Source organism: Ostrinia furnacalis, unplaced genomic scaffold (genome assembly GCF_004193835.3).
Source record: "Ostrinia furnacalis isolate ACB-3 unplaced genomic scaffold, ASM419383v2 OfSCF6470, whole genome shotgun sequence".
In the NCBI taxonomy this organism is placed as follows: domain Eukaryota; kingdom Metazoa; phylum Arthropoda; class Insecta; order Lepidoptera; family Crambidae; genus Ostrinia; species Ostrinia furnacalis.
Window position 1 is genome coordinate 64,637 of NW_021136709.1, and position 10,119 is coordinate 74,755.

Here is a 10,119-nt window from a genome sequence, read left to right on the forward strand (position 1 = left end):
TATAGGCATAAATAGTTAGGCAATTTCGTCGTCTAAATAGTTAATTGAGAAAATATTGCGATTAGTTTAGTATTTAAGAATTCTATCAAGATAAGTCCACACAGGTTTTGTAAATTTCCACTTTAGCGTCAGTTTACAAGCTGAAATTNTATTTGCTGGGCTTTGTTTACTTAGTTGCTGTATAATTTATGTAAAAGTATTAAAAAATAAGAGAATTCATGAAAAAAATAACATTTTGTCGTTTTCTTTATTTTTTTTTAAATTTTATTAAAAGCAACTTTTATTTTATTCATTAAAAAATGTTAAAAAAGCCACGAAAATCAAGAAAATATGTGTATTTAATTTTTTTAAGACAGAAATATTGAAATAACTAACGTATTACTGTGAAACTAAGTAATTTCTATATTTTTTTAAGCTTTGACTTACTAATACCGTATTTAGCTCTACGGAGCAACTTAGACTGAAAACAAAATGGATTTAATTTCCCACCTCTTTATAGCAATGTTGAATTAAGGTCATGAGTACTACAACAGTAAAAGTAACAGAGTAACAACAGGTTAATGTAAGCAATGCGCAGTGACGCCTAGTTGGCTGGATAGTTGCTCAATTTCAATTATTTTTTTTGTTGAGCTAACTTTAACTTCTTTAACTGATACTGCTGGTATAATAATAATGTAATATGCCTTAAAACTTTCTAAATTCCTATTTTATTTCATGTTATAAACCTTAGCAAATCAGTGTAATTGCAAAGTTTTGTAGCAAAATTTTTACATTATTACAGATACACCAATTTGACCTGGTAAAATTATTACAATGTCAGTTACACCAAAATTGTGAAGGAAATCTAAAAAGTTCACACCTGAAAATGTCCGTGTAATTGTATTTTTTTTAAAGCTAGAATTTTTTTACGTATACCATTCGAAAGAGCAGAAAAAGCTAAGAAAAACTGTATATTTAACTCAAAAACCGTATTTTGTCAGTTACCCCAAGTGAACCTGCAACTGACGATATTATTCTAAAGAATAAAACTTTTTTATTTTTTTATTCTAAAGACGAATTTAACGATAGAGTAAATCTGGTTTAAAATATTATTTTTTTGTTAAAATGCATTTTCTATGGCTACTTTTGCTATCTATTGTCACGTAAACGTAATTTTAAGTCAAATAAAAAGATAAATATTTGAAAACCTTTGATTATTACGTTTTTTTACTATGTCCCGCTTCTGACGGAAGAATCCCGCTATTTTCACTCAAAAAGTACCAAAGTCCCGACTTGGCGAAAAAAAAAACTGGCAACGCTGCGCTTACGGCTTGTTCGTGATGACGTCATCTGGAAGTTTACATTACATAAAATTGCTGTATCGTTCGTTTTCAACCAAAAGACGACGTCCACTGCTGGATAAAGAGCCAAGGATTTCCTCTACGACCAGGTGCTTCCCGCGAACTTCACTTCATCTGTCCACCGAGTAGGAGTCCTGCATTCTACGTCATCTAGTTCGTGGTCGTCACTCCAGAGCTTTACTGCATCAACGGCTATGTGCCCTGCCCACTACCACTTTGGAAATTCTACAAATTGGAAATTCTTAGCCTGTAGAATCTGGTCACGAATTATCACGAAAAAATATCCCTCTCTGATCCAAAACGTGATCCTGATTTATGCTACTACAAAAAAGTTATATGTGATTGAGTTCGACATAAAAACTGTTCCATTATGGAAATCATTGCTATGCTATGTTCAGCAGTGGACGTCCTATGGCTGAAATAATGATGATGATGATGATGTTTCCTGAAGAAAAAACAGACTCATTCGAAATTTTCACGATCATTAATAAAATTAGTAGGGTAAACCAGAGAGTGATTGCCCACTGGTAGTGATTGCCCGCTTTAAGAATAATATTGTCAGGTGCTGACTTTGAATCACTCTAGTTAGATTTGAATTGACTAAGTAGATGGCTCCGTGATCAATGTACAGTAGATTTAAAATTTACAATAGGAAACACTAAAAAAAACAGTTATGGCGGATTTTGTCAAGACGGGTGAAAATGTTACTCAAACAGGTGAAGACTTTAACAATTTTACTAAGGAATTACTTGCTTAGAGGTTAATTTTTTTTTCCAAGTTATTTAATATTCAACTAATGGTGTATAGTCATGATGAAATTATAAGTGTTTTCTTCATTATCAATGAAAATAACTGATAAAATTTGATTTCTAACGGTCATTTTAACGGTGGGTAATCATTGCACGTAAATCTGTATATTTTCAGTTATTGCCCACCATCATTTCAGTTATTGCCATATGTTAATGTATAGTTATTGCCCAGGGCAATTATTATTAGAGTGTTGCCACCATGCAGTAGCAGTGTTTAAGTTGCTCATTGCTAGACTTGTTTTGCAATTTACAGGCATAAATAACATGTAAGACAACAATAAAATTTCCAATTTTACAGACCTTCTAGAGCAGATGCCGCAAAAACTATACAAGATATAGAAAAACTTGACGGTCTCACCTGTAGCAAATTGAATAAGCTTTTTTTGGTTCATAGTAGTCATGTCACTAGGACGCATAGTTTCCGAGGATTAAGCGAAAAACCGAAAAGTGGTACCTTTAAACCCCCCTCTCCCCGCCGGCTCAAGGGCTAAGGGCGGGGACTTTTGCTATGTTCACCTCCTAACTAGGCTAAATAAATTCCCGAGGTCAGAAATTGTGTTCCACGGATTTATCTCTACACCGTCGTTAAGGCATTCATTGACTGGACTAACAATACAACAGGCAAAATGTACGACGCGACGTTTCGTTCGTGAAAAGGTGACATGTTGCAGACACTTTCTTATAGAGCGGCTGGTTGTTCTGTCACAAGTAAATGCTCTAGAGTCTAGTCTCTATACTCACCTTAAGCATTCACAAAACAGTGTTTAGAATTAAAATTTGTCAGCCGTTTGGTGTAGTGGTTCAGAACGGACTACTATGCCGAGAGGTCCCGGGTTCGATTCCCGCCGGACAGAAATTGAAATGATGAATTTTTATTTCTGTGACGGGTCTGGGTGTTACTATGTATAATATGGTAGATAGGTATGTATTTAAAAAAAAGTATAAAAGTAGTAGGTTTAAGCGATAAGCTAGCAATCATAACACAAGCATATTATAAGTTGCTTACTTTGGGGCTAGCTGGCGCTGTGTGAAATTGTTCAAAGTTATTTATTTAGAATTGAAAATTGTTTCTTGTCGATGTATTATTCCCTCTCTCTCTCGTAGGACAACCAAAGGCAGAACAGATTCGATTATAAAAATGGAAAACCTACTTTATTTTAAGAACTCGATTCTAACAAAAAATATGTAAGATGCAGTGTATTTTACGTGTATGTACCTACTTAGATGGAATTATGGAAAGTCTTGAACTGTGTGAGGGTTTCACCTTTGTTCGATTGTATAAAAACAAGTTTTTAGTACTATGTACGTGTCGATTTATCTATCATTAGGGTTCTTCGTCCAATATTTTTGTTCGTTCGTTCGTTTCAGCCGAATGACGTCCACCGCTGGACAAAGACCGGTCCTGCGCCGCCCGCATTCAGGCACCTAATTCCACATAACATTTTAGTATTTTATCGCTTAACATTTTTGTAACTTCCTTTCCAATCATAATCTGTCACTGTGAAAGTCTTGTTTTATTATAGAAAGAAATATTTGTTTTATCACACATAATGTTTTCATCATTTTAGGACTGTAACCACTCAGTTGTTAACAAAGATGCCTCCGTGGCCAGTAGTAAAGTGTGACTCTCTAAAAGGTTTAGGATTTGATTCCCAGAAGGGGTACCTCTTTGTAAAGTCACTTAGTGTATTTTTTGTCAGTTTCCTTGGTACCCCAGTAATCAGTCAATGATATTATTTCCTTTATTTTCAAATAGGCATTTGTCAGGCTCGGTTTCCAACAAAGCGGAGAGGAGCGGAGACGAGCGGAGCGGAGCCAGTGTATTGATGTCTATCGTATGATTCTTTCGAATGTGCAAGGTGCGGGGAGAAGGCAGCAGGGGCCGAGGCATCCGCTCCGCTTTAGTCCGCAAGAGCCCGACACATCTCCGCTCGGCTCCGCGCGGCTGCCGCTGTCGAATTCTATGGAAAAATGAGTCCTCCCGACACATCTCTCCTCTCCGCTTGATCCATTTCCACCGAAGTTGAGCATAGAGGAGATGTGAAAATAAATAATATGATTGGTTTGGAGACCGGGCCTCATAGAGACAAGTCTCCGAATCATTTCAATAATGCATACAAATGCGGAACCTTAAAATTGAAATAAGATATTTTATGTGCATTTTGTTCTTTGACCCACTTGTGTCATAAGATCTGTGTAATAAGTCTGTCGATGAAATTAATATTTTTTCACTGATGGATAGCTCAGTAACTGTCTTAGGATCAAGGAATAATGAAGGGTGTGGTTTTTGCCTTTCTTTGCCTGTTGGCGGTAACAGTTCAATCTGAAAAAAATGTCGGTAAGTTATTATTTTTACTTTATCTACATTAAAGAGGATACTCTTTAATTAAAAAAAATACGAACGAAAAAATGCAGACTGCACCAAAATAAATTAGGTGACGGTTTCTCAAGACCTTAAAAAATGGTGATACTTTGTGTCACTTTGTTAATTAACCGTCTTTCAAGCTCTTCCTAAATTAGGCACACTCTTTTTGGAGCTTTAGTTTTCCATTTTCCTTACTTTCCTTTTTAGAAAGAGAGCCCTATCCATAAATGCTCAAGGGCCCCATTAGGTTAAAAGCAACCCTGGCTGGCCTGGCTCATTGACAAAGATCCTATATACGGACGATAGCAAAACAAGCTAAATCGAATGTCGAGTCGGCTACTCTGACCCCGTCACCATTCGGCTATCGCGTGGCTTATATTTCTCATTATACTTATTTCAGAGTCTGAACTTAGACGTCTCCCAAAGCTCTTCCACCTGGACGATTACGAGGCGTGTATGGAGAGGGACAATGGCATCTACTGCTTGGGGAAGTTCCAGATCTACAGCGATATGGAGAACAACCCTCTATTTGACCTAATACAGGTAAGATTAATTTTGCCTAAGAATCCTGTAAATGTAGGTTCTTCAATGTTGTAGAATCTAGGTACTCCTAGATTCTACAATATTTACACTTACTTTATTGTAGAAGTCACTCTGTACCTTATTCACCAACGATTGCTGGAGTCCACTTTTAACTTTTCTTATAAAGGAAATAAGTTAAAAGCACAAAGTAATTTTATAGTTAAATTCTTGATTAAGAATCTTATCATAACGAACGTAGACTAGGAGTCTGTCCATCTCAATAGTCCAGCGGTTGACAGGGCTCGAAGCAGCCTTCCTCTAATCTGATACCGTTGGGTAATTCTCGCTCAATCGTTTAGTTATTGATTCCAATTTGTTTTCTTAAACTCAGGAGAAGGCTCAAGACATCCACCTCTTCAATCGCTCTTTCATCCATCGCGGGTACTGCTTAACCACGCGCTGCCCAAATGCCGAAGCAAATGTGACAACGCGCTTCGAACGCTGCGTAGATACATGGGCGCGTACGCACGCGTTGCGCACGCGCTTGCATGAACTGCACTATTGCAAAACAGCTGGCAAACCTCTGCCCATAGAGAAAAACACGGACATGCCCCACCAGCTGCTCCTCTACTTTGTTTATGGCATCCTTGCCTTGAATCTCATTGGAACTGTGTACGATGTGATGTTCAGGACAGGAGAAGGTAAGAGCTAAAGTCGTTATAGAAAGCATCTAGGTAATGATCTAGACCTGATTCTGATTCTGCAAGAAGGCTTTTAAAAAGCACTTTCATCCCTACGCTTTTGCATTGGCTACTTTAATACTCTGCTGTACTAGGTATTTCGGGACAGTAAGGACAATAAAATATCCTCCTTTATATAATCCTCCGTGGTTGAGGATTCCGGGTGAAGCTCGCTTCCACCTTCGCCCGATCGTCACTTACCATCAGGTGATATACAGGCCAAGAGCTTCCTCGTTGCGGATAAAAAAATAAATATTTATTACAAAAATTGTATTGCAGGCAATTTCATCCTCATGGCGTTCTCTTTTCCCGCAAATTGGAAGAAATTTGGTACGATGTCGGATGAAAGCGATCCTCGAATTAACAATTTGCAAGTCCTCTACGGTATTAGGTTAGTGATACAGACTAAATTAATGATGATGTTGGTACTAAGCTCATGTCTTCAGAGTTCCCGGCTTCAGAGTTTCAGAAGGTGGTGGTATGGTGGTGGTGGTAGGTAGGTACTACTCTTATGTTCTTCTGATTAATTTCGTTTGGGTCCAATGACAGTTTAACTTCCCCCGGGACAAACTTGACCTTCACTGGTTGGGTTTTTATTGACTGTCAAGCTGTAGATCCTGGCTACACAGTAGTTGCAGGTGGGAATAGTCCCGTAAGCATAGGTGGTAGTCTGTTCAGAAATTACAGTACAATGTCTTTCCAGGACTTGGTTCATGTGCACTGCCATCGCAGCACACGTTGGACTCGTCGTGTGCATGGTCTACCAGCACAACCCAAGGTTTTTCGAGAAGGTAAATTGTATTCATCATGAAATCAAGTTATTATAAGTTAAGGGTCCATTCTTCCAGGAACATTCTCTTGGTTTGTAGAAAATTTTCCTGACCAATCTGGGGGGGGGGCGGGCCCTACATCAGACCATCCGCGTGGTCGTTATCAGGACCCCACCATCAGGGGGCTGACCTGTTTTCGGTAGGGGCCCCGAGGATTGCATTGCTAAAGGGCTCCGACATGATCATTCACTGTGTAGTTTCCAGCTATTTTACTAAAATAATGTACACTCAGCGTCAAAGAAATCGCATCTCCTGCGACGATAACTTTGAAGATTTCGTTCTGACACAATCATAGTGCCCCACCAATATTGGTTTTATTTGAAGGCCCGATAAAGAATGTTAAAGAAAAACACATTATTATTTTTTATAAGTAATATCAGGTACCATAAGGTTTTCCGTATACCTTCTCTGTCATTATAATATTTTATAAACTATTATGTTGCATTTTTACTATAAAATTATCACTTTACGGAATTTATTGCAACAATATCTATTTTAACGGTAAATAAAATATTTACCCTCCCGACGTTTCGGCTCGGTTGCACGAGTCATGGTCGCGGGCAGACTGAAGAGATGCGGCGTCGTCTGCTCCGGCGCGATGAGTTTTCTTCACCCACCCGCATTTGCACAATATTTTCGTCAGTGGTACAGTCAGTCCGACAAACTACACTAACAGTGTCCGGACTGTCCGGGTTTCTCTGAGACGGCCTAGAACGCGATTTGTACTTCGTTATCACCGGATTCCACGCTGATGATAGGTTAAATCCATCTTCTCGATTGAAATTCTTATGCTTTTTAATTTCAATGGCTTCACGTATCAACCTAACATGGTAATGCCTATCAGTTGAGAGGATTTTCGGGTCATGAAGTTCCATCCAGTGATTAACGTCCGAAGTGCAACCGAGCCGAAACGTCGGGAGGGTAAATATTTTATTTACCGTTAAAATAGATATTGTTGCAATAAATCCCGTAAAGTGATAATTCTCTGTCATTACCTACTAAGTGATGTTTATCGTTTTTCAGCTTCTCGCCTCCCGAGCCGGTTCCACGCTGGGAGCCTCGACGACGATCACCCAAGCCTACATCGTCATGTCCAACTTCTTGACAGCTTTCAGCCTAATATCGGTTTCAGCCAAGCATAAAATTGGATTGAGAACGATACCCGTGCTTGTTTTGAAAAGAGCTATCCGGTAAGACCATATTATCTATTTATACTTATTAGCAAAAAGCCATTTAGACAATTGTGTATGCGGAAATTATATTTCCTGTGAATACAAAAGATACAAGTTGACTGACGCCCGTGTTTACAGACATTACTATGAGGTCTCACAATGCGCGTGGACCTCAGATCATATTCTCTGAGGCGTGGACGGCCGAACCAATCACAGAGCTCTATTCAACGCTGTGCGTTCGATTTGTTGTATAGAGCTCTGTGATTGGTTCGTGTGTCATCCTGTGCGTCCACGCACACTGTGAGACCTCATAGTAATGTTTGTGAATACAGGCGATAGTCTCGAAGTTGCTAGTAGTTCGTAGCTGACTACACTGTAGAGACACAAATTTTCTTTTTTGTGGTAGAGACGTGTCGTCACTTTTTCTATTTTTGTGAAATACCTTCATCATGTGTCGCTAACTACGGATGGTATTTCATAGAAATACATAGACACTACTGTAGTGACAAACGAAATAACTTGTACCTTATTTTAAAATCAAGTATGATTTAATGAAAAGTTTATTCGTTCGTTCGTTTCGTTTCAGCCAAAAGACGTCCACTGCTGGACAAAGGCCTTCCCCAAGGATTTCCACAAAGACCGATCCTGCGCCCTTCACCAGATCGCGGTCACAAAAGTTTAAAATAATTTGATATTCACTTAGCTAATAGAACCATCGAGTTTGCGTAGTTTGAAGTTTGTACCGACAAGTTGACAATATTTTTAATGATAATTTATTCTAATTTTTATTACGAATACATGAAATACAAATCACTAACATTATGAGATGACATCCGGCGCACAAGAAACTAAGAAAGCATGTAGGTACCTACCTAGTACGCTTGTTGTACCTACCTACTAGTTATTTTCTTAAAAGACGAATAAAGATATTAATTTGTCAAGCCCCAAGACCAGGGGTCTCCAAACTACGGCCCGCGGGTCATATCCGGCCCGCCACTGCCATCAATCTGGAAAAATTAAAATTGCTATGGCCCTTGCAACATACCGGAAAAATTATTATAGCCCCAAAGCTTCAAAGTTTGGAGACCCCTGCCCTAGACCTATCCAAGCGGGAACAGCTATGCCCGTTTTCACCATCAATCCCTAATTTTTAAGTGACCCCTATGGTAACCCATCTAACAGAAATTTTGTTTTCATAGGGGTCACTTAAAAATTAGGGATTGATGGTGAAAACGGACAGCTGTATTGGCACAAGTCTTCCTGATAAAACTAACATAAAAATAGGTACAATTATTTCCTGGTAGAGAATGCCACCCGGCATTAAGTCCGCTACTGTACTGTACTTTTGTGCAAAAAGTTTAAATAAATAAATAATTTTCCAGATTGTACCCAATATATTTGACCGTAAACGCGTTCGCTGCGACATGGTGGACCAACGTTGGGCAGGGTCCGATGTGGCCCCTTGTGGTGGGCGGCGAGAGCGCCATCTGCCGCAAGAAGTTCTGGCTCACCACCGTGTTTTTACAGAACATTGTAGACCCAGAACAAGTCTGTCTTGTTCAAACTTGGTAAGCGAAAGTAAATTTTATATTAATTGGATGAATATTTATATGAAGGCGGTTATCACACTGCGCCGCGCGCCGCCGCGGAGCGCGGGGCGACAGATTTAATCATTGTATGCAAGTACCTCAGTTTATATAGAAAACACGCGCGGCACTTCACACTGACAACGCGTCCGCGCGCGTGATTTTTTATATGAAAATCACGCGCTCCGCGGCGGAGCGCGGCGCAGTGTGATAACCGCCTAATAAGAGCAGTTATACAGAGTGTTACTTTGTATCCTTGTCATATTCACAGATAAAAGTAGCGAGCAATACCTATTATTTTAGATAATCCAGAGATTCCCATAAAGAAGGCACACTAAGTTTTTACTAAATTTGGTTTTGCAGTACAAATTGGAATTTTGCAGTTCAACAGGTCCAATAATTGAGGGTCGGTAGTTTGAACCCCGTTGTCCGCTAAACTATTGTGGTGAAGCCTTCTCTCTAAACATGTTTTGCTTAGCTGGAGGATTGGCGAGACTATTAATAACTGAACTAATCAAAGATGAACTCTATAAAGTAATAAAACATATTTTACTATTGATTTGTCACCCAGGATAATGGCAGTGGACATGCAACTCCAAGTGGCGACCATGGTGCTAGTGCTGCTCCTGCTCAAACGCCGGGAGTGGGCGATGCCGGTGCTGTATGCCGTGTTCGCTGCGGTGACCGCGCTGACGACAGCCGTTGCATTCAACAAAGAGTATCTTCCGCTCTTCAATGTCGTAACTCCTGAGTAA

The 10,119-nt window shown here is 39.3% G+C and overlaps 1 protein-coding gene across 1 annotated transcript; it reads left to right on the top strand.

Moving 5' to 3' along the window:
• The first annotated feature begins 3,654 nt into the window (after positions 1-3,654).
• On the top strand, positions 3,655-10,119 carry LOC114362400 (uncharacterized). The gene is made up of 8 exons (XM_028317795.1): positions 3,655-4,487; positions 4,915-5,057; positions 5,428-5,737; positions 6,056-6,167; positions 6,480-6,567; positions 7,630-7,796; positions 9,161-9,346; positions 9,936-10,119. The coding sequence occupies exons 1-8, from the start codon at positions 4,421-4,423 to the stop codon at positions 10,117-10,119; spliced, it is 1,257 nt and encodes a 418-aa protein (XP_028173596.1). The 5' UTR covers positions 3,655-4,420.